General features: G+C 46.3%; 1 protein-coding gene across 10 annotated transcripts in view; it reads left to right on the forward strand.

Moving 5' to 3' along the window:
* Window positions 1–24493, forward strand: part of CFAP20DC (CFAP20 domain containing) — a 269546-nt gene that overhangs the window by 234220 nt on the left and 10833 nt on the right. For all 10 annotated transcript variants that reach the window (XM_083156078.1, XM_083156081.1, XM_083156084.1 and 7 more), the window contains one exon: window positions 18239–18345. In XM_083156078.1, coding sequence (XP_083012204.1) covers window positions 18239–18345 — 107 coding nt within the window. The remainder of the gene's footprint in view (window positions 1–18238; window positions 18346–24493) is intronic.

Genomic DNA, 24493 nt, shown 5'->3' on the forward strand with positions numbered 1-24493 from the left:
AACTCAAAGGAGAAAAGACCATAGTGCAATAATGTCTGAAACAAGATGCTGATAGGGTGTTTATTCAATGCACTCACATTTCAGATAGATATTGTATGCATATCAATGGGTCTTTTCCATCCACTCCAATCTGCCACATGAAATGTCCCTGTGGACTTGATGAGAGGTATATATAGTGCAGAGACGTTTGTTCCAAAAGTAAAAATTAACACTTTATTAGATACACTCACATGTGGTAGATAAAATCAAGCGAAAAACCCCTCAGGGTGATAGGATCCCGGAACTGTGCCCTGGAACATGCAAGTCCTTCAAGCAACCGACCAGCGGTGGATGTCAGGTAATGCAGCCCCTCTCTTGCGGCCTCAGGACAGGATCCGTTCGGTGGTGTGCACTCAGCTTAAGCGCGCTTTCGGGCAAGTGTGCCCTTCCTCAGAAGCGTAGTGGACACCATCGGACGGGGCCTTCTTATACCCCCCCATACAATTAAGATTTGCATCAGCTGTGACAGCTCCGATCTCCCGGAAGCCGCGCTCCGGTCTTAGTAGCCGGAAGTGACGTCACGGGCGTCACGTACATGTCCCTCCGTCAGTTTCCTGGCTGTGGAACGCAAATTTTCTTTCTTCCGGAACGCACCTCCATTACTATGACAAAGTTCGTATTCAGCCCATCATTGATTGAGTCCGATTTGAGTGGTATGTCACAAATAACGGGGCATGAGTTCAATCAGCGGAACATATATATAACATCAAAAAAGGCTTGGATAATCACACGGTGTCTGCAGACTTTAAAAAGGTACATGGCTCGAATCCTGGGTGTATTAAAACTTTTTGGGGGATCCAGACCATTAGTCCTAGCTGGCGGTATAACAATATAGCCTCCAGACTAGCAAGGACAGAAATGGAATGGATATATAAATTGCATACCTTAGTGCCACTGGGTTTGAACAGTGAGTTTGAACTCAAGTGGTTTTTGTAGCCATGTACCTTTTCTTGTAAAGTGATTTATATATATATATATATATATATTTTCTGTTTCTATCCTTCTGCTATGTTCCTCGCTATATTGGGTATATATATATATATTTTTCCCTTTAAATGTATGTATTTTTTCCCCTCTTTTTTAAGTTATATGTATCGATGTTGCGCATTATATCGATGCTTTAGAATTGTAAATGCAATGAATTCCTTTATGTATGTAACTGATACGTTTTTTATGTATATATTTTTTATACTTCTTCAAAATATGGATTGCGCCTTGTGAGCTGATTGAACTCATGCCCCGTTATTTGTGACATACCACTCAAATCGGACTCAATCAATGATGGGCTGAATACGAACTTTGTCATAGTAATGGAGGTGCGTTCCGGAAGAAAGAAAATTTGCGTTCCACAGCCAGGAAACTGACGGAGGGACATGTACGTGACGCCCGTGACGTCACTTCCGGCTACTAAGACCAGAGCGTGGCTTCCGGGAGATCGGAGCTGTCACAGCTGATGCAAATATTAATTGTATGGGGCGGTATAAGAAGGCCCCGTCCGATGGTGTCCACTACGCTTCTGAGGAAGGGCACACTTGCCCGAAAGCACGCTTAAGCTGAGTGCACACCACCGAACGGATCCTGTCCTGAGGCCGCAAGAGAGGGGCTGCATTACCTGACATCCACCGCTGGCCGGCTGTTTGAAAGACTTGCATGTTCCAGGGCACAGTTCCGGGATCCTATCACCCTGAGGGGTTTTTCGCTTGATTTTATCTACCACATGTGAGTGTATCTAATAAAGTGTTAATTTTTACTTTTGGAACAAACGTCTCTGCACTATATATACCTCTCATCAAGTCCACAGGGACATTTCATGTGGCAGATTGGAGTGGATGGAAAAGACCCATTGATATGCATACAATATCTATCTGAAATGTGAGTGCATTGAATAAACACCCTATCAGCATCTTGTTTCAGACATTATTGCACTATGGTCTTTTCTCCTTTGAGTTTCTTTTAGATCACAGAGACTCTAAAGAATATATCTTAGTATATTGTGTAAGTGATATACATTTGTTAACTCGCCAGTGGATATACACACAATTGTTGTACGTTCTATGTTTTTAAAGCCACGGTGAAGGCTTTGTTGTATTTCCTGGGCTGAGTTTAAATTGCGCTGTGGGTTATTTGGTAACTTTTTTTTCTGTTTGACCTCCCATATGCTAGCAACCAGCAATACCTTTTACCAACTGTATTCCATAAAAAGAAACGCCCATCAATCAGTCATGTGTGTTTTGCATTGTTACTGGAACTAGACCATTGTCATATCAGTACATACCTGTCATCCATATATGTTTTTTACTTTATTTGCATGTACTGTTACACAGTAATTAGAAGATTAAAACTGAAACAGGCAGGAAATTATGGTGTGACTGAGAGACGTTTTATATTGTAGTGAGTGCCAATAGATGGTAGACACGCCTGATTGGCGGTGTTAGACACGCCACTAGGACTGTGCACCCCCTAATGAAATGTGCTGCGCACGCCTATGGTGACACGCCATAGTATTATAGTATAATAGAGCTGACCAGACAGCCAAGCCCAATGCCCCCGAGTATACAAAGAGCACACCTCCAAACAGCAGCGCAATAGCCACTATACTGCCGTTCTTTCCTGTCACAGATAGGTTGACAAACCCCAACCTGCAAAGAAAAAGAAAAATGAGTGGGGAAGGGAGGGTGGGAAATTCAAAGAGAAAGAGGAAGATGATACTCCTTTCTCCAACAAAATGTCCGCTAACTCCTCCCTAGGCACTCCCACTATCCTAAGTGCCTAATGCCCCCAAACCTATTAGCTGTTTAACTACCTAACTAAATTGTGTCCAATTGTGCCCATACACGCACCAATTTCAGCATGCGTTTTGAACTTTTAAAGTTCAAAACGCATCGGCTTAAATCGCACCGTGTAACTGCGGGGATGCGATGCGATGCGCATCCCCGCGGGTACAATATTGTAAAGCACAAAAAGTACTTGCATCATTGCATCAGTTTTGGAGTACATGTGATGCAATGGGATGCGATGTCCATTAACTTAATGTCTATTAACTTAAAAAAAAAAAAATAGGCTCAAATCGCATTGTGTCGCACCCGCAAAGTAACGTACATCGCATCGCATCCACTTCAAGTGCCAAAATCGCTTGAAGTTTAAAACGCACAGCACACAAAATCGGTGCGTGTATGGGCACCTTTAGGCTCATGCAATCCCATTTCCAAGAAGTTTACTATCGCTTGCACTTATTTAGCACTCACTCTTCATTCTCTGCTGTGCAGGGCCTGATTAAAGGTTCAAGATGCCCTCAATGAGTACACATGTAGGTCCCCTTGTAATGCTGCTAAACACACGTGTATGGGCGCTCAGGGACACACCAGTCATACTGCCCATGAGCATGGAACGAAGGTTATACAGCTGGCATGTAGGATCTAATACTTGCAGCATGTAATGGAGACTATGGCTGTAGGCTGCCTGTCTGGCTCTGTAGCACAATGTACATCATGTAACGGTTCCATCAGTAAGTTACATTGGCACAGCCACCTGGCTGTCACCTTAAGATCTTTGCTCCCCACAGTACATGTGACGGGTGATAGCTAACAAGCATGGAATAAATTAGGCCTTAATATTATTCCTCGGCTGTCATCTGCAATGTGCCCCCCCCTTCCCGTCCTGCCGTCCTGGTCCCTTAGGCTGCAGCCTAATCAGCCTATTGGTTAATCAGGCACTGCTGCTGTGGTGCTTCTAGAACAGGGAAGAGGAACTGCATTGGTTTTGGAAGCTGCAGGGTGCTAGAATGAACAATAGTTGGATAAATACTGTATGTTATCTTTTAATGTCCAGATTTGGGATTATGTACTACAATGACCTGACGTTTGCGGAAAAGTGGCTCAAAGTATGATAATAGAAAGGTATATAATATGGTTATTAGAGCTGCCGCCACATCGTGCAGTTTATGGGACAGGCTAGATCTGCTTCACATGTTTTGGTAGTAGCTTATACTACCTTGTGCCTGATTCTGGTTAACTCGGTAAGCTGCAAACATCACCGCTTACTGAGTGTCAGAGAGCCCGCCCCACCGAAAAAATCTGCTTCCCCCTCCCGACCTACTGTCATTTCCCCTTGCAACCATCCTACCACTGAGGTATACTGTAAGTATTATAATATAGTATCAACAACACTGTTTGGGGTCCTGCAGTAATACAGCCCAAGCTCCGGACAGCCGAACCTGTCCAATATGGCCTTTATGTGATCCCAGAGCTGTTGATCTCACAGCTATCGTACAGAACTTACAAGACCGGGTCACCCATAGTATGGCCAACACAAGATACTAAAACCAAACATAAAAAAATAAATACACTTATATTCAATGTTTTTTAAGACTTGGAGATGTCATGATGATCTGACGGAAATTGGGTGATATTAATGAGAACAAAGAAAATTGTATGCAGTGGGGTTTTCCTCCACTTAGAGGAGGTCACTTATGAACTGCACAAGTGCGGCTGTTGCTGTGTAGTGTATTATTAGTATTATTATTATGTACAAATACATCTGATTTCCATGGGCATGACTCAATTCCACATTTCCCAAGTGCATTTGCAATTTTGTAGTCTGTATGGTTAATGCAACTTCAAAAGAAAGACGCTTCCTTTTTCTTTCTCCGAAAATACTGCTCATTGCCGATGACTTTAATACTGTAACTCATGAAAGTGAAAACGCATTGCGGGATTTTCTATATAATGAGTTATATTGTAATGATTTAATAACAGAGGCTGATATGAGGCGCTAAATACACTTTCTTTAAAATGTGCACCAATGGCTTAGTAGGCAGGTATCCCACTGAATGTAATGTCTGGCCCCCAATTACTGCTATCTCAGAAAACTTGAACAGACAAAAGTATCTCTAGACGCCCTCTAAGGCTGGGGCCACACATTGTGGTACAGTGGGCCCCGATCAGCAGGACCCACTTAGCTGGAAGGAACCTGTACCAAGGATCCTATGTTACCACAACCGCTGGGTCTAACCGCACTGTGTTCCACTTGAAGGGGGTTAATCTGATTCACTCAGAAAGTGAATCAGAACAACCCCCTTCAAGTGTTACATTAGCCCCACCTGCAGTGCATATGGTTTTGTCCATTAGAGAGTGATTGTGCCTTTCGAGTGAATCAGAACATACTTGCCTACCCTCCCGGAATGGCCGGGAGGGTCCCGCAAATGGGGTCCCGCTCCCGGCCCCCCAGGAAGGTGGGCAAGTCTCCTGTATTTTCGCAGGAGCCCCAGCTCCCCCCTTCCCCGCGGTAATAAACTCTGAATTTTGCGGGTCCGCGGGGAGGGGGCGGGGCTAAAATGACGCGAATTGCATCATTTCACGTCATTTTAGCCCTGTCCACGGACCCGCAAATTGATGCTGCTGCCAGTCATGGGGGCGGGGCTTGGTGACGTCAGCCTCGACCCACCCCCAAAACGTTCACGGGCTTCTCCCGGAGAGGAGTTTTACAAAGTCGGCAAGTATGAATCTGAATAACCCCCCAAAATTAGGTTGGCAGTGGCAGCATCCTTTTCTGCAGGACAAAGCCAAAATGCTGTGTGTGACCCCACACAGCCTCATTATGGCCAAGCGGATTCTGCTGAACGGGACTCACTGTACCCAAGCTTAAGCCAGGAACATCTGCAAGAACCTGGTATCCCCACTTTCTTGAGTCACAACAATTTTGTGGACTGCAAAACAAAACTAATTTTCTTCATTTGCAAACAGACTCAGGTGCATTTGCTTATGAAATAGATGATCATATCTGGCTAATAGCAAGTCAAATAAGTCCCCTCCGCTGTCACCTGTCTTGACACTCTTATGCTGCTTTCAGACCGCAAAACTGGCTTTGACCCTGTATTTGAAAACGTTTCCAAAACGGGTCTGCCAGGTAAAACCCCCTTCACACCGCATCTCTTAAACGGTATATTACCATTTAAGTGCGTTTTTTTTTACACTAGCAGACTTGTTTATGGAAAATTTCCAAATACAGGGTCAAAGCCAGTCTTCAGCGCTGCACCCCCACCCCCCCCCCGTTTAAAACACACAAACACCCTCCCCCCTGGGTTAACACCCCCACCCAGGGCTAACAACCCCCCAATGTGTTTAAGACCCCCCCCCAGGGCTAACAACCCCCCAATGTGTTTAAGAACCCCCCCCCCTTTTTTTTTATAAGCGCAGCCGTCCATACTGCCAGGATCCGCAATTACGGAGGTACCGGCTGCACAGGGGGGGTTTCTTAACACATTGTGGGGGGGGGGGGAGGAGGAGGATGTTAACCAACGCGCGCGGGGGGGGGGCGGCAGGGGGCGGCTCCAGTGCTATGAATATTCAATGAGCTCTCATTAAATATTCACTGAGCTGAATTTAGGACCCAGCTCATTGGCTGGGTCCTAAATACCGTTTGATGCCAAAATACCGTGTCTGAAACGGGTAGGACCCTCCATTTTAACCGTTTTACAAAAACGGCTTTTGTAAAACTGTAAAGTGGTCCTGCACCTTTCAGACCGCACAGATTACCGTTTTAAAACGGTTAAAAATCTGCAAAATACCGGTTTTTAAGTGCGGTCTGAAAGGGGCATTACCTATGCACATACTAGTAAAACTGGTCACAGTTGTGTATAAATAAGCAAATGATGTTACAATTAGGGATGTGCACCGGCCACTTTTCGGGTTTTGGGTTCTGATTACCTTGAGGTTTTGGGTTCTAATGGGTTTTGGCAAAACACCTCCTAAGTGTTTTGTGTTTGGATTTTTTGGGTTCTGATTTTTTTGTTAAAAAAGCATAAAAGCTGCTAAAATCACAGAATTTTTTTTTTGCTCCTACGCTATATTAACCTCAATAACATTAATTTCCACTCATTTCCAGTCTATTCTGAACACCTCACAATATTGTTTTTAGGGCAAAAGGTTGCACCGAGGTAGCTGGATTAGACTATGCTAAGCCACACAAGTGTGCGGCACAAACTGGCTCATGTAAGAGTGGCACTGCAGCGGCAGAAACGGCAGTACTAGGCACCAGACAGGTAGATACGGCAGTACTAGGCACCAGACAGGTAGATACGGCAGTACTAGGCACCAGACAGGTAGATACGGCAGTACTAGGCACAAGACAGGTAGATACGGCAGTACTAGGCACCAGACAGGTAGATACGGCAGTACTAGGCACAAGACAGGTAGATACGTCAGCAATACTAGTATTGTGCACCAGCAGAATTTATAATAATTAACTGTATTATTAGGTACTGCTTGGCAGTGTCACTCAGTGGCACACGTCAGTGCACCAGCAGCATGGAATTATTTTTTACAGTCCCACACAGCACAAGTATTATTTTTTTATTAAATTAGATATAGCAGCCTAGTATGTAGTTGTACTACCAGGTAGGTACACTTAGGCAGTAACACTGCCAGTGGCAAGAGTGGACTGAGTAAATAATACTGGCAGCCTCTATTCACAGTATTCAGTGCAGGCAGCACCAGTTGACTATATATAATTAAATTAATTATTAATAAAATAGCAGCCTAGTAGGTAGAGAAAATAAACTACTAGGTAGGTAGGCAGTAGCCAGTGGTCACCACAAAAGGTAGTTACACACCACCAGTAGCAGACTATTATGAATATGCACCAGCAGAATTTATAATAATTAATGTTATTATTAGGTACTGCTTGGCAGTGGCACTCAGTGGCACACGTCAGTACACCAGCAGCATGGAATTCTTTTTTACAGTCCCACGCAGCACAAGTATTATTTTTTAATTAAATTAGATATAGCCTAGCCTAGTATGTACTAGGTAGGTACACTAGGTAGGCAGTAGCACTGCCAGTGGCAACAGTGGAGTGAGTAACTAAATAATACTGGCAGATTCAGTGCAGGCAGCACCAGTGGACTATAAACAGGTTGAGTATCCCCTATCCGAAATGCTCGGGACCGCGAGCATTTCGGATAGGGGAATTTTCCGGTTTTTGGAATATTTTTTTTGTAGCCATACTTACCTGTCCCCTGATGGTGTCCGGTGGTCCCTCGGCGTCCGCGCAGTCCCCAGGCGTCCACAGCAGGCCTCCGGCATCTTCTCCTGGTCTCCAGCGGTCCCAGGAATGCATTGCGCGAGTGTGCGCGCGCACCGGTGACGTCACGGCGCGCACGCACATTCGTGCAATGCATTCCTGGGACCGCTGGAGACCCTGGAGAAGATGCTGGAGGCCTGCTGTGGACACCCAGGGACTTGGTAAGTATGAAAAGAGGGTTAGGGGGTTAAAAAAAAAAAAAAATTCGAATGATTCCAAAAACCACGGTTTTTGGAATAATTCGGATAAGGGATGTCCGGATACCGGATACTCAACCTGTATAATATAATTAATTATTCATATAATATATATTACAGCACCAGGGGTAGGCCCCAGCACAGAGGAGACAGTGGTACTACAGGTACACAGTTAGACTGTCCTCCTTGCTAGGGAGAGCCCACCCTAAGCAGAGAGGAGAACAGAGTACACAGCAGCACTGAGGGAGACAGCCCTAGCGAATAAAATAATTACAGCACAGCACACCAGAGGTAGACCGCACAGAGGAGACAGTAGTACTACAAGTACACAGTTAGACTACACAGCAGCACTGAGAGACAGCCCCAGCGAATAAAAAATATTGCGTTCAAGGTCAAGCTTAAGCCCCAGCAGCAGCACCAACACACCCTCTCCAAACCCACTACTAGACTGGAGTGAAGATGACGGGCGCAGCAGCCGCTATTTAAAGCCTCGCGAAATCCGGCGCCGGGAGATGACGTTCTGACCACGCGGACGGACCCGAGTCAGGCGGGAATCTCCAAACGCTGCTCGGAACCGGGCTCGGAATGCTGACGTCCGTGGGGGCTCGGATCTCTGGAATCCGAGTCTGCTTATCTCTAGTTACAATACACAGTAAGCTGTTTGCACCGCTCCAATACAGTTCTGTGCATTTGCAGGGGATTTATAAAAGAGGTTAGGTTTCCGGTGCATACTAGTATAGAGCTTATTTGTACATTTCACTACATCAGACTCAAAAAGGGATGAAAGCGTAATAGGATTTGGGCTGGAAATAGGCACATTTGGGAGATGTATTGTGAGTCGGAAGGTTGGGTGTTTTATTGTTTTCTCCTCAAGCGTGACTTGATGCATACTCTATCACATCAGTATATAGTGTTCAACTCTCATTTCGTAAACATAATTCTGTAAATTGTATCATCAGCTTCACATATGGAACTCACTAGATAATAAACAACGTGTTGGGTAATATCCAAGAGCTTCACAACAGTGAAACAAATGAAAGTGATTTCCCAAATGTTACTGCAAGCCAAGGCAAGTCCCACCACGGCGTACAGTAAAGGAAGATATTATGTATTAAGGATAGAATGTATCTGTCATTTTGACAGATTGTGTGGCATGGAGCAGATTAACAGATTACTCTTAGTCAGGCGGCGGCTCGCTGTGAAAAATGTGCAGGAAATGATAACTGTCGGTTTGTGCTGATTTAATGATATTTTTGAAGCCTTAATACCAAATAGAAGCAGGATAGGATGTTTCTTTGTACTCTTTCTGCACCTATAAATAGGGTCACCACTCGATGTGCTCCTTATTCGTTCACATCTATGGGTTTAAATATTAAAGAATGATTTCTCTATCATTCAAATGGAAGTTTTTGCAGTTAATTGTTCATTGTCCTCTGTCAGCTTTCTGCATCGAGGTTTCTGGAATCAGTAGCAACAGCAACAGCTGGCAGCCCCAATTCAGAAAGATTGCCAGTCAGTTTGGAACATACTTGCCTACTTTTGAAAACTAGTTTCAGTGAGATTATAGTTGGTAGTAGAAGTTTGCACAGCGCCCCATTGAGGGGGCGTGTCATGCTCCACCCAAAGGGCGTGTCTAGTTCCGTATATGGAGATATTGTGAACGTGGCACCTAGAAGCGTGGATGTGTACATCTGAGAGGAATATTTTAATATGACATATCAAAATGTAGATGAGCCCTAAAGCAGTTAGTAAGAGTTACTATAATTGGTAAAGTGCTGGGAAATGGGGTTGATGATTCAATGCAAATGTATCTATTTCTCATTCCTTTTTTCCCCAAAAATGTAACAGTGTAATGTGGGCTAGGTGACATGAGGGAGATTGCTAGACTAATAAGGGAGAGAGGGAGATTGCTGCTATGTCAGGGAGTCTCCTGCAGAATGCAGGAGGGGAGGTAACTATGATGTAACATTATAATGTGGGCTAGGTGACTTGAGGGAGATTGCTAGACTAATGAGGGAGAGAGGGAGATTGCTGCTATGTCAGGGAGTCTCCTGCAGAATGCAGGAGGGGAGGGAACTATGATGTAACAGTGTAATGTGGGCTAGGTGACATGAGGGAGATTGCTAGACTAATGAGGGAGAGAGGGAGATTGCTGCTATATCAGGGAGTCTCCTGCAGAATGCAGGAGGGGAGGTAACTATGATGTAACAGTGTAATGTGGGCTAGGTGATATGAGGGAGATTGCTAGACTAATGAGGGAGAGAGGGAGATTGCTGCTATGTCAGGGAGTCTCCTGCTGAATGCAGGAGGAGAGGTAACTATGATGTAACAGTGTAATGTGGGCTAGGTGATATGAGGGAGATTGCTAGACTAATGAGGGAGAGAGGGAGATTGCTGTTATTTCAGGGAATCTCCTGCAGAATGCAGGAGGGGAGGTAACTATGCCCTACCCCAGCCTACAAACATCTGAAATTCTGCTTGCTGGCCCGATAGTCAGGACAAGAACTGCTTAGTATTCTCCCAGTTTGGCACAGACTGTAGAACTTGGCCTTTGCATGATGATTGTATTGATTACAACTTAAAATCTTCATGACACATAACGAAGTGTCTTTAATTAATCAAAGTATGCCTCATTAGTTTTCATTCTGGCCTGACGAGATGAGCAGGAAGCTATTTCATAACATTGGCACATATTTGCATATATATGTCCGTACCTGAGCGAGCACACATCTACAAACGGACGATATTTGGCTGTTGGTCACTGAGACTGCCTTATGCTCCTATGTGAGTATGGCAACGCAGCTCCTGTACTATGTAACACAGAAAGGTCCTATCGCAATATTGCCCTCATAAATACATTGTGGAATAGAAGTGAGAAAGGGATTATACAATGAGGAGCCCCCCCCCAACTCTGCAGGCTCCAAACAGATTCCCTCCTCCCTGCTGCATGCAAGTGTACTGTAGCAGATGTGTCTAGTCTAGGCCAACACAGTAGTATGCACTAGTACTATGGGGTTTGTTCTGATTCACTCGAAAAGGCACAATCACTCTCTAATGGACAAAACCATGTGCACTGCAGGTGGGGCAGATGTAACATGTGCAGAGAGAGTTAGATTTGGGTGGGGTTTGTACTTCAAACTGATATCTATATTGCAGTGTAAAAATAAAGCAGCCAGTATTTACCCTGCACAGAAACAATAAAACACCCAAATCTAATTCTCTGCACATGTTACATCTGCCCCACTTGCAGTGCATATGGTTTTGTCCATTAGAGAGTGATTGTGCCTTTTCCAGTGAATCAGAATAACCCCCTATGTACGATGTGGATTGGCAGTGTAGGGAGTAAATGCTAAATACACAGCACAGGTACTTATATGTTAGTTGGGCGCCCACTAAGCTATTTGCTTAGTTTTCCGCGTCCCCTCACGGGGCTCGCTACGCTCGCCACGATTCGCGCTCAGTGGCTCGCTACGCTCGCCACACTATATACAATCAACTCCATTCCAACTTGCATAGTGGGGTATGAGCGTACTAACTATAGTGGGCGCCCAACTAACATATAAGTACCACAGCACCCAATTAGGGTATTATAGTGTCTACTAATGAAGTGTAATCAGTATGAAGGCTGTCTGATCCAGGGGGTTGCGGTTGATCAATACAATTGTTCCCCCTTACACATGGACAGGGCTGCCACTCAGTTCCAGGAGACTTTCTGCTTTCACCGTAGCCCAGGATGGACAGAGAGCAAACTTGCCTACCCTCCCAATATGTCCAGGAAGCTCCTAAAAACCGTGTCTCCCTCCCGAGTCCCTGGAAAGTTGGGTAAGTCCCTCACATTGTCATCAGTCTCCCGCAAGTCCCCCTATGCGGGGGGTCCATGGGGACCAAATGATGACAATTTTGTCATCGTAGCCACCACACACATACACACAGAGACTGTGCCATGCCTGTAATACTGGCATTGCATATCGGGAGGTGGCCATGATATGCTTTCACTGGCCATGCCCCCAACACAGGACTTCCTTGTAAGCCTCACCCCAGCCCCTTTTATGCCCCACCTCCAGCCCCACCCCCCCCCCACCCCTCTTTTTCCGGAGCTGACTGTCCCCCTTGTCCAAAATGTAGACAAGTATGGGTGGGAGGCTGCATGTTTAGAGAAATCTGCGAAAACTGAAGCATCACAGCACTTGCCACCACAAGCTTGTACAAAAGTGGAAGGCCAGTGGCAACCGCAGGATTTTTAGAGGGGGGTCTTTTTACACAGTGGACACTGTATGGAATACAGTATTAATATTTAACAGTACAGATGGTCTATAGTAAAGGCTGATTCAAACATTTAAATAAGAAAGGAAAAGGTTAAACATATCATAATAAATAAATAAATATGCAAACATAATAGAACAAGTACTGCACCTTTTAAACTCAGAATCTCACACTTCATGGTAGGGCTCCTGTCTCTTCCTCCTGGCTGCTACGCTCTGTATATTTTTAATTGCTGTTGGTTTTTATGTATGGCTTATTAATCAATATATTTTATTAAATTAAACTTTTGATATACAATTTACAATATTCTATTAATAATATTATATACCAATGCTATTGTTATCATAATTTAAGGTGCTTGCCAAGAGGAGGGAGGTTTCCGGGCAACCAGAAACCCCCCCTGTGTTTGCCTATGGAAGGCTAACATTAAAATTTGCACATTATCTCTCCTGCTGTTCCAACAGCGGCCCTCATTCAGTATAGATCGTATATACAAAGCTGCTTGCAGCAGTTTAACATATGCGATCCTTAGCAATAAAAAAATGATGTGCATACCACTCCTGCCTGCATACCATTCCCACCTACATACCACCTCCTGCCTGCATACCTCCTCTTGCCTGCATACCACCCCCTGCCTGCATACCTCCTCCTGCCTACATACCACCTCCTGCCTGCATACCTCCTCCTGCCTGCATACCTCCTCCTACCTGCATACCACCCCCTGCCTGCATACCACCTCCTCTAGCCTGCATACCACCTTCGGCTTGCATACCACCCCCAAAATGACATTTGGGGGCCATTAAACATGTTTGATACTAATTTCAATGCATTTGGATGCTTTTCTGTTAAAAAAACGCATGCAAAAATTGTCAAACAAACTTCAAAAATCGCATGCCACTATATATGGCATGCGATGGGAGCCATGATAATCCATTCCCACCTACATACCACCTCCTGCCTGCATACCTCCTCTTGCCTGCATACCACCCCCTGCCTGCATACCTCCTCTTGCCTGCATACCACCCCCTGCCTGCATACCTCCTCCTGCCTACATACCACCTCCTGCCTGCATACCTCCTCCTACCTGCATACCACCCCCTGCCTGCATACCACCTCCTGCCTGCATACCACCTCCTCTAGCCTGCATACCACCTTTGGCTTGCATACCACCCCCAAAATGACATTTGGGGGCCATTGAACATGTTTGATACTAATTTCAATGCATTTGGATGCTTTTCTGTTAAAAAACGCATGCAAAAATTGTCAAAAAAACGGCAAAAATTGCATCCAATCGCATGCCACTATATATGGCATGCGATGGGAGCCATGATAATCCAAAAGTACCCCTCCTCCTGCCTGCATACCTCCTCCTCCTGCCTGCATACCACTCCTGCCTGCATACCATCCCCACCTACATACCACCTCCTGCATGCATACCTCATCTTGCCTGCATACCACCCCCTGCCTGCATACCTCCTCCTGCCTGCATACCAGCTCCGGCCTGCATACCACCTCCTGCCTGCATACCTCCTCCTGCCTGCATACCTCCTCCTACCTGCATACCACCCCCTGCCTGCATTCCACCTCCTGCCTGCATACCTCCTCTAGCTTGCATACCACCTCCTGCCTGCATACCTCCTCCTGTCTGCATACCTCCTCCTGCCTGCATTCCACCTCCTGTCTGCATACCTCATCCTCCTGCCTGCATACCACCTCCTGCCTGCATACCTCCTCCTGTCTGCATACCTTCTCCTGCCTGCATACCACCTCCTTCCTGCATACCTCCTCCTCCTGCCTGCATACCACCTCCTGCCTGCATACCACCTCCTACCTGTATACCACCGCCTACCTGCATACCACCCCTGCCTGAATACCACCTCCTGCCTGCATACCACCTCCTGCTTGCATACCACCTCCTGCCTGCATACCACCTCCTGTCTGCATTTGCCAGGGGCAAACGCAGGATTTTCAGAAGGGGGTTTCCAGAGGGGCAGAGCAAAGCACGGAGATGGACACTTAGGTGACCGAGTATATGCCGGGTCAGTTAAAGTATTAAAGATAGACCAAATGTATATAAATAATAATAATTAAAAAATAATAATAAGGGGCGTCAACAGCAGTGTAGACCCCTGGGCATAGCAATGTATTGGGGCCTCTACTGATCCTCCAGCGGTAAAGGTGTGGGAAGCTTTGATGTCCCGCGGGTGGTAGGGGGTATTATATCAACCGCTCAGCATGTAGGGCTTGGATCAGTAATTTCCACTAATTACCCCTTTACTGCACAGATGGTGGGAGATGAGGTGGGAGAAGGGGGCATTGGGCTGAATGAAGGGGCCCTGATACATAACTTCCAGGGTGGTAGAGGATGTTTAATAAACCCCCCATGTTTTGCTGAAGACTAGCCAACTCCACCCCAGTCCCTCCCCGTGATGGCTCTGCCTGTCAATCAGACAGGGGTGTTTGCATTTCTGAGATGCGATCGCAGAACGGGTCCTATGTGTGTGCAGTAATCAGGAAACCAGAACTGAATGAGGCCCTGTGTCTGCTATTGCGGGTGCAGCAGCACCCGCCTCTGAATCAGGCCCACAGAGATCATTTAAAACTATAGCTGGACAGTTTTAATTCCAATGTTTACAAACATGTGGCATTTCTATTGGTCAGTTTCATAATCACAGTAGACCATCATTAGATGTTTTGCTAGAAGGGAACATTCCTGGAGACACTTATGTGTGTAATATCTCTATTGTACATCACAACATTTCGCAGCACACTGGACAGAGCTGTGTTTGTCAGCCTGTCAGCATCCCCCCAGCAGCAGGAGATGATCTGAAGGAATCCTGGTGTTGATCATTACCACGTTGCTAAAGTGTCTTAGCAAGTGTCGTGTTAGGCGTTCACAGTTTAAGATAGCTTTGTTATTCTGTCTTGAGTCACACTTTAGACAGTGACATGTTGAAAATGGATGCAACATACAGTAGTACAGACATACCGAATCCACTCACTGGGCACTTCACTTGCTAACTTAGACTTAGGACCTTATTCTGGTCCACATGCAACGCTGGAAATTTTGCAGCGGTGCGTGTGGAGTAAACGCTGCCCGCACGTTATTGAGCTGATTTGCCAATAATCAGGTATTTGGCCTGACACATTGTTCTGTGCGCATGCACGACCGTTTCGGTAATAAACTCATGGTAATAAACGCACTACTTTGTAGTAATATGATTGTCCTAATATGATATTGGCTGAAAGGCTCGGATATAGAGGCAGATTTTGGGAATCTGTGCATGTGTGTCCGTTTAAGCTGCGGTCACATTCAGCAAAATGCAACTGCAGTGTAAGGGCCAGCAGGAGCAGCGGCTCAACGGTGCGTATGCTGCGCAGCCAGGGGCTACCCTTAACATGCGAGCAGTTCCCTGTATGGTAAAGTACTTGCATAATAGCAATGCGATTGCAAAACTTTGCGATCGCATTGCAAGGAGGTACCCAGCATGCGAAATCTGGCCCTTTGACTTGCTGAAAAATCATGACGATGATCAGTATGATCCAAACAATATTACTAATACTAATATTAACTCTACATTGTCCATAAGCTCACCAGCTGGCTGTAATATTAGGAGCCCCACACTATCAGCAGTGGATTATTTATTGCAATTTAGCGCAAGCAAATGCAGCGTCTACTTAAGCTGAGGAAACTCATAATGGATGAAGGGATACATATTTTTATATGATGTATGAATAAAGCATACCTTATGCTGAATATGTGTCATACTTCCCTACTTTTGAAAACTAGTTTCAGGGAGATTATAGTTGGTAATGGAATTTTGGAAAGCGCCCCATTGAGGGGGCGTGTCATGCTCCACCCAAAGGACGTGTCTAGTTCCATATATGGACAGATTGTGAAAAGAGATTGTGAACGTGGCACCTAGAAGCGTGGGTGTGTACTGTAATTTAAAATTACTTATATCCAAATGTAGATGAGCCCCAAAGCAGTTAGTAAGAGCTACTATACTTGGTAAAGTGCTGGGAAATGGTGCTGACGATTCTATATAAATGTATCTATCTCTCATTCCTTTTTTCCCAAAAATGTAACAGTGAAATGTGGGCTAGGTGAAATGAGGGAGATTGCTAGACTAATAAGGGAGAGAGGGAGATTGCTGCTATTTCAGGGAGTCTCCTGCAGAGTGCAGGAGGGTAGGCAACTATGATATGTGTCTTGCAGTCAATTGTAAATGACACAATGGTGCATAGTTGCAGGGAGCGTCGCTGTTAAAGGTCCTCTGCACACCCAAGGTTCTGCTATGGGTCCCCAGGGCCGGCGCCACCACTAGGCAGCCTTAGGCATTTGCCTAGGGCGCCGGCCACTGGAGGGCGGTACTGAGCTGCAGCAGCGCTCCCGCCCGAGGACTCCTCGCAGAAACGAAAGTTGCTGCCAAATAACAGCAGGGAAGGAACAGGTGAGCTTACAGCCACCCGTCCTGTGGAGCCCGCCCATTGAAGTGATCGGCGGGTGGTGCCGGCAAACTCCCCCCCCCCCCGTTCTGGTCAGCGGCTCTCTGCGGGAACAGGTGAGCTTACACCTGCCCACCCGTGGGGCCCGCCCGTTGATGCTATCGGCGGGTGGTGCCCGCAAACCCCCCCCCCCCCCCCCTGTGCTGGTCAGCGCCGTGGCTATCTGCGGGTGAGCTTACACCCGCCCGCCTAGGGGAGGGGAGGGGGGGCGGGGGAAGATTTGCCTAGGGTGCCGGGACAGCTCGCACCGGCCCTGTGGGTCCCCCAATTCAATGTTGCACCCTGAAAATGTCTCCTTTCTATTTACACTGATAGGTTACAGACTAGCGATTTGAACCATGAAGGCTGATTACTATGCATTTAATACTTTTGTGGGCAACACACAGCCGCAATATACAGCGGTCACCACTTCTTAAGGGTCTACACACAGGAAGATGTTGCTGAGCGATCTGTCAGGGCCAGTGTTCTCCGGTGATAACACTGGCCAAGACCGGCGATCTCACTAGATTTATCCTGCATGCTGGATATTAAGCAACGCACAGGGCCGCGCAACAGTAACGCTAAGGCCCCATGGTGCGATGTCGGGGCATTTTGTAAGCGATCTGGTGAGATCGCTTAGAAAATGCCCTGAAATCGCCCCATGTGTATGCCACATTACTGCATAATTCTATATTTGGAATCATGTACAATATTTGCTTTATGGAAGCCATCTAGGATAAAGTGACGCTGTCAGCATCATCCGCTTCTCTTACTCACAATGCGCCAGATGCGCTAAGCTTCAAAAGTGATAAAATGGAGAGTGATAAACAGCCAGCCAATCAGCTCCTGCCTGCCATGTCACAGGCTGGTTTTGAGTCCACAACAGTAACACTTGGTGCGCAGGTATACCACAACCTTTACATCTGGTTTTGAAAAATGTCAGACAGGAGCTGATTGGCTGGCTGTTTATCACTCTCAATTTTACCACTTTTGAAGCTTAGTGCATCTGGCCACTAGCAGCTACTACACCATCCTATGACACTGAGGATACAGCGAAGATTAAACAATGATGGACGTAACTTGAAGCAACCCTGTGTCAGAGTGATAATGAATGTCTGCAATAATAAAACCTCAAATCAATAATAGGTAACATCTCCTTTTCTGTCTCCTAGGGATTGGCTAAATGCATTCAGTCCCCCTATAATACCAGCAAGCCAGAATCAGGACTTGGATCCTTTACTCAAGCTCAAACAATCCAGCCTGTGCCCCAGTACTGAAGGTAAGAGGGTCTACAATGTCTGCCATACAACTGTAGCCAAGCATTAAGCCATTGTATGAATTGCGGAGGCCTGGGCATTCCTAGAAGGGGAGAGAAGTGCTGGCAACAGCATTATGTACAATGCAGCCTGCTGTAATATCTGCTGCTAACCATATGAACTGCTCTCCTTTCCTGGCTATGGAAGATTCACTGAGCACGCTCATAAATCTTATCTGTATGCTCAGCGCCCAAGGGATGGAAATGTCTCAGTGACATACTATCTAAAACACATTAGACCTCCCAATTTGGGAATCACATCAGCTACGTACATTTGTAATTGCTTAAGACAGCATAATAGAGGCTCAGAATTCAGGGACTCTCTAGATTAAAGTTTATGTATGTATATACAGTATATGTGTGTGTATATGTACAAGTGTGTGTGTATACCTACAGTATGTACAACTTTGTGTGTGTCTGCATATATATATATATATAGCTGATCCGGATATGCCATATATGGAGATCCGGTGGGTGTTCCTTATTGGGATAACAGCCCTATGAACGTCTAGCATCTCTGATTTGCACAGGTGTCTCACATTTATTCAATTTGGTAGAAGCCTTTTATACTGAACTGAGGCACTCATTCTTTGTGAGTCAGTCCAGGATGAAGGCTGGATAAAGCCGAAACGGTTCCGTCGACTGTTGCCTGACTGTGTGATCATGCTGCGCTTTGGTGACTATTATCTTTGATGTGTCCATACCTTAAAAAGCCATCAGTTGCATCCCAGTCCAGTTTAGCTATGCTATGACTTTCTGCCATATGAAATAAATTATTTCATTCTTTTTCATCTACAAGGAGTGCTGTCTATATGTCCATTGGATATGAAGTTTTCTTATAATTACACAGGACCCTGCACCCGCTAATCATCTGTAATGAGTGCTATCCCCACAAGTTCCTATATATATATATATATATATATATTTAAATTGCAGTATATGATTGTTAGAGCCATACTTGCCGACTTTGGAGTTGCCCTCTCCGGGAGATTGAAGCCAGCTCTGTTAGGCAGGGGGGCGGGGCCATCGCCGGGAGGAAAAAGAGCCGGCTTGGGGGCGGAGCCACAGATGGGTTATCCTGTTGGGGGGCTTGCCTATTGCCGTGCAATGCCAGTATTTCAGGCATTGCATGGTGGGGCTAAAAGGACGCGATTGCGTCATTTTACCGGCGGACACCCGGTAAAGGGGCGATTTGCGGGAGATGGGGGGTTATGCGGGAGGGTTGCCCCCTTTCAGGGGGGCCGGGAGGGCGACCCGATTTCCGGGACCCTCCCGGCCATTTCGGGAGGATAGACAACCCTGGTTAGAGCTGATACAAAAAGTCGGTTATATCGGAGTATAGTTCGGTTACCCATAGCAACATCACATGTGAAGTCTAATTATCATCTTAGTAAATTTCCCACACAGTGCCCACCAGTTCATACTCGGCCACATAAAAGTGCCCTCCAGTTCAAACTCATATTTTGCATGTTACAGTGCCCCCAGTACATATTATGCCAAATGACAGTCCCGCAGTTCTTATTATGCTACATTACAGTGTACCCTTACTTATATTATTCTTATTAAATTCTTTGTTCTTTACATAGTTGAATGTGCTGACAACAAAATCACACAAAAATTATCAATGGAAATCAAATTTATTAACCCATGGAGGCCTGGATTAGGAGTCGCACTCAAAATGAACGTGGAAAAACACACTACAGGCTGATCCAACTTTGATGTAATGTCCTTAAAACAAGTCAAAATGAGGCTCAGTAGTGTGTGTGTGTGGCCTCCACGTGCCTGTATGACCTCCCTACAATGCCTGAGCATGCTCCTGATGAGGTGGCGGATGGTCTCCTGAGGGATCTCCTCCCAGACCTGGACTAAAGCATCCACCAACTCCTGGACAGTCTGTGGTGCAACGTGGTGTTGGTGGATGAAGCGAGACATGATGTCCCAGATATGCTCAATTGGATTCAGGTCTGGGGAACCGGCGAGCCAGTCCATAGCATCAATGCCTTCGTCTTGCAGGAACTGCTGACACACTCCAGCCACATGAGGTCTAGCATTGTTTTAGGAGGAACCCAGGGCCAACCGCACCAGCATATGGTCTCACAAGGGGTCTGAGGATCACATCTGGGTACCTAATCGCAGTCAGGCTACCTCTGGTGAGCACATGGAGGGCTGTGTAGCCCCCCAAAGAAATGCCACCCCACACCATTACTGACCCACTGCCAAACCGGTCATGCTGGAGGATGTTGTAGGCAGCAGAATGTTCTCCTTCGCGTCTCCAGAATCTGTCACATCTGTCACGTGCTCAGTGTGAACCTGCTTTCATCGGAAGAGCACAGGGCGCCAGTAGCGAATTTGCCAATCTTGGTGTTCTCTGGCAAATGACAAACGTCCTGCACCTGTGGATGTTGGGCCCTCATACCACCCTCATGGAGTCTCTTTCTGACCATTTGAGTAGACACATGCACATTTGTGGCCTGCTGGAGGTCATTTTGCAGGGCTCTTGCAGTGCTCCGCCTGTTCATCCTTGAACAAAGGTGGAAGTAGCGGTCCTGCTGCTGGGTTGTTGCCCTCCTACGGCCTCCTCCACGTCTCCTGATGTACTGGCCTGTCTCCTGGTAGCGCCTTCATTCTCTGGACACTAGGCTGACAGACACAGCAAACCTTCTTGCCACAGCTCACAGTGATGTGCCATCCTGGATGAGCTGCACTACCTGAGCCACTTGTGTGGGTTGTAGACTCCATCTCATGCTACCACTAGAGTGAAAGCACTGCCAACTTTCAAGAGTGAACAAAACATCAGCCAGAAAGCTTAGGAGCTGAGAAGTGGTCTGTGGTCACCACCTGCAGAACAACTCCTTTATTGGGGGTGTCTTGCTAATTGCCTATAATTCCCACCTGTTTTCTATTCCATTTGCACAACAGCATGCTAAATTGATTGTCAATCAGTGTTGCTTCCTAAGTGGACAGTTTGATTTCACAGAAGTGTGATTTACTTGGAGTTACATTGTGTTGTTTAAGTGTTCCTTTTATTTTTTTAAGCAGTGTATATATACAGTATTTATATAAATACTAGAGTTATATAAAAATGATAGTTAGCTTATTTCTGATCTATTCAGCATACAATTACAATAAAATCTAATATCAGTACATGGTTGTCACGCTCGGGAGGTTTTGTGGACCTGGTACTGGCACGGGAACTTCTGGGGGGTCTGGACCTCTGTATAACAAACGTGCTGGACGAAGGATCGGCTGTTGCATGAATGGGTTCCTTTATTGGTAGCACTGCGGCAGTAGTAGATAGTTTACCCGTGGGGGTGTCAGCGCTGCCGACACAAGGGTAGGCACTCTGGCGAAGGGTAATATTGGAAGGCAGAGGCTCAGGGAACCACCAAGAAATACGGAATAAGGCAGGCTGGGATACACTGGCAGGCAGGATTGTAAGTTAGCAGGTGAAACGGTAGTCAGGCTGGAGTCTAATAGCTTTGCAGGATGACTGGAGCACAGAGAACTGTTGGCCACAGTACTAGACTGTGGAGACGTTGCACTGGCAACTTCCTGCATCAGGCTTGCCTCCTAAATACCCCTTAGGGCGGTTTCCACTCGTTTGGGACGTCCAGAATAGGAGTAAGGGCAAAATGGGCTGTTTGCCCACAACCAAGATGGCCGCCGCGGAGTCCGGTGCTCACAGCATTACACTTGCTTCCAGAGTCTGTCTGCACACCAAGAGGACGCCTGGCCACACAGGACCAGCGCCAGCAGCCTGCCCCACCACCAGTGGAACCCCTCCAGAGCACCCTCACAGGTATGCCCTGCTGCGCCAGCGTCCCCCTGCAGCGGGCCGTGACAGTACCCCCCCCTTTTTGGGTGGCCTCCGGACACTTCCTGGGTTTTTCTGGATGTTCTTTGTGGAATTTACGAATTAATGCTGGAGCGTGGATGTCTGACGCATACTCCCAGGATCTTTCCTCAGGACCATAACCCTTCCAGTCCAACAGATATTGTAAGCGTCTATAACGAAAACGAGAGTCCAATATTTCCTTAACTTCATATTCTTCTCCTCTCTCCGTAAGAATCCTTGGAGGATGAGGTAGAGTTCTCCGGAACCGGTTCAGGACTAAAGGTTTTAACAAGGAAATGTGAAAAGAAGACGGAACTTTGAGATAAGATGGTAACTTGAGTCTATAGGCTACTGGATTGATGACTTCTATCACAGAAAACGGCCCGATGAAGCGAGGAGCGAACTTCATGGACGGAACCCGCAGTTGCAGGTTTTTGGTAGACAGCCATACTTGATCTCCTATAGATAATCTTGGAACCACCCTGCGCTTTTTATCGGCCCATTTCTTGTATTGAGAGGAAGATTTCTTTAAGTTAAACAGTACTTTGTTCCATATTCTTGAAAAATGCTTTAATGACTTTGTAACTGCAGGAAGATCCATTGAGGGTAACTCAGGGAATCCAGGAACCTTAGGATGGTGCCCGTAGACAATAAGGAATGGTGAGAACCCGGTAAATGAATGGTAAGTGTTGTTATGGGCGAACTCCGCCCATGGTAAATGTTCTACCCAGTCGTTTTGAGAGGAGGATACATGGATACGAGGGAAAGTCTCTAAATCTTGATTCACCCGTTTCATAGAACCGTTTGACTATGGATGATATGCAGTGGAATATTGTAGTTTTATTTGAAGTGCTGAGCAGAGAGCTTTCCAAAATCTTGCAACAAACTGAACACCTCGGTCAGAAACAATTTCGGAAGGAATCCCATGCAGCTTGAAGATCTCGGAAATAAAGAGTTGTGCCAGCTCAGGTGCAGTGGGCAACTTTTTTAACGGGACAAAGTGGACCATTTTTGAGAATCGGTCGATGACAACCCAAATTGTGGTATAACCTTGAGAGGCTGGTAAATCAGTGATGAAGTCCATGGATAGGTGCCTCCAAGGACGCTGAGGAATGGGTAAGGGTAACAAGGTTCCAGCTGGTGGTCGTCTGGGTACATTGTGCTGCTCACACTTGACGCACGAGGAGATGTAAGTCTTCACATCAGATCTCAGTGTGGGCCACCAATAAGACCTTTCTAAGAAGTCTACTGTCTTGTGGACACCGGCATGACCCGTGAATCGGGAGGCATGGGCCCAGGTAATGAGTTTTTTTCGGAGAGGGGAAGCCACATAGGTTTTTCCTGTTGGTGGTTGTGGCTGGGTTGCGGCAAACACTTTGGACTCTAGGACCGGATGAACCTTGGGTGTCTGCTCGTTGTAAGACAAAGAACGGGACAAAGCATCTGCCTTCTGGTTCTGGGTTCCTGGTCGGAAGGTGAGTGTAAAATTAAATCAGGTGAAGAACATAGCCCATCGAGCCAGGCGGGGATTAAGTCCTTGGATGTTTTTTAGAAAGATCAGATTACGGTGCTCAGTGTAAATAGTGATCGGGTGAATAGCCCCCTCCAGCAGGTACCGCCATTCCTCTAGGGCTAGTTTCACAGTGAGAAGTTCTTGTTCCCCAATGTTGTAATTTCTCTCGGCCTGGGAGAATTTCCTTGAGAAGAACCCGCAAGGATGCATTTTGAGATCCTCGCTTCTCTGAGAGAGGACCGCGCCGACCGCTTCCGAGGATGCGTCCACCTCCAGGAAGAATGGTTGACTAGTGTCTGGTTGTCTCAGTATGGGAGCCGAGGTGAACGCTTGCTTTAAAGAGTTGAAGGCAGATTCGGCTTTGGGAGTCCACTGAGCTGGATTTGCACCCTTCCTGGTGAGGGCAGTGAGGGGGGCGACCAAGGCAGAAAAACCTCTAATACATTTTTGGTAATAATTAGAGAAGCCCAGAAATTGTTGGATGGCTTTCAGGGTTGCTGGTCTTGACCAGTTCAAAATGGCTTGCACCTTCTCAGGGTTCATTCTTAGTCCATGTCCTGAGATGATGTACCCCAAAAAAGGCATAGAGGATTGCTCGAAGACACACTTCTCCAGTTTGCAATATAGATGGTTTTCTCGTAACCTCTGAAGGACTTCTCGTACATGGTGTCGGTGGGTCTTTAGATTCGAAGAGAAGATCAGGATATCATCCAGGTAGACCACGACGGATTTATACAGAAGGTCTCTAAAAATTTAATTTACAA

The sequence above is a fragment of the Crinia signifera genome, chromosome 8 (assembly GCF_055691185.1).
Source record: "Crinia signifera chromosome 8, ASM5569118v1, whole genome shotgun sequence".
NCBI lineage: Eukaryota > Metazoa > Chordata > Amphibia > Anura > Myobatrachidae > Crinia > Crinia signifera.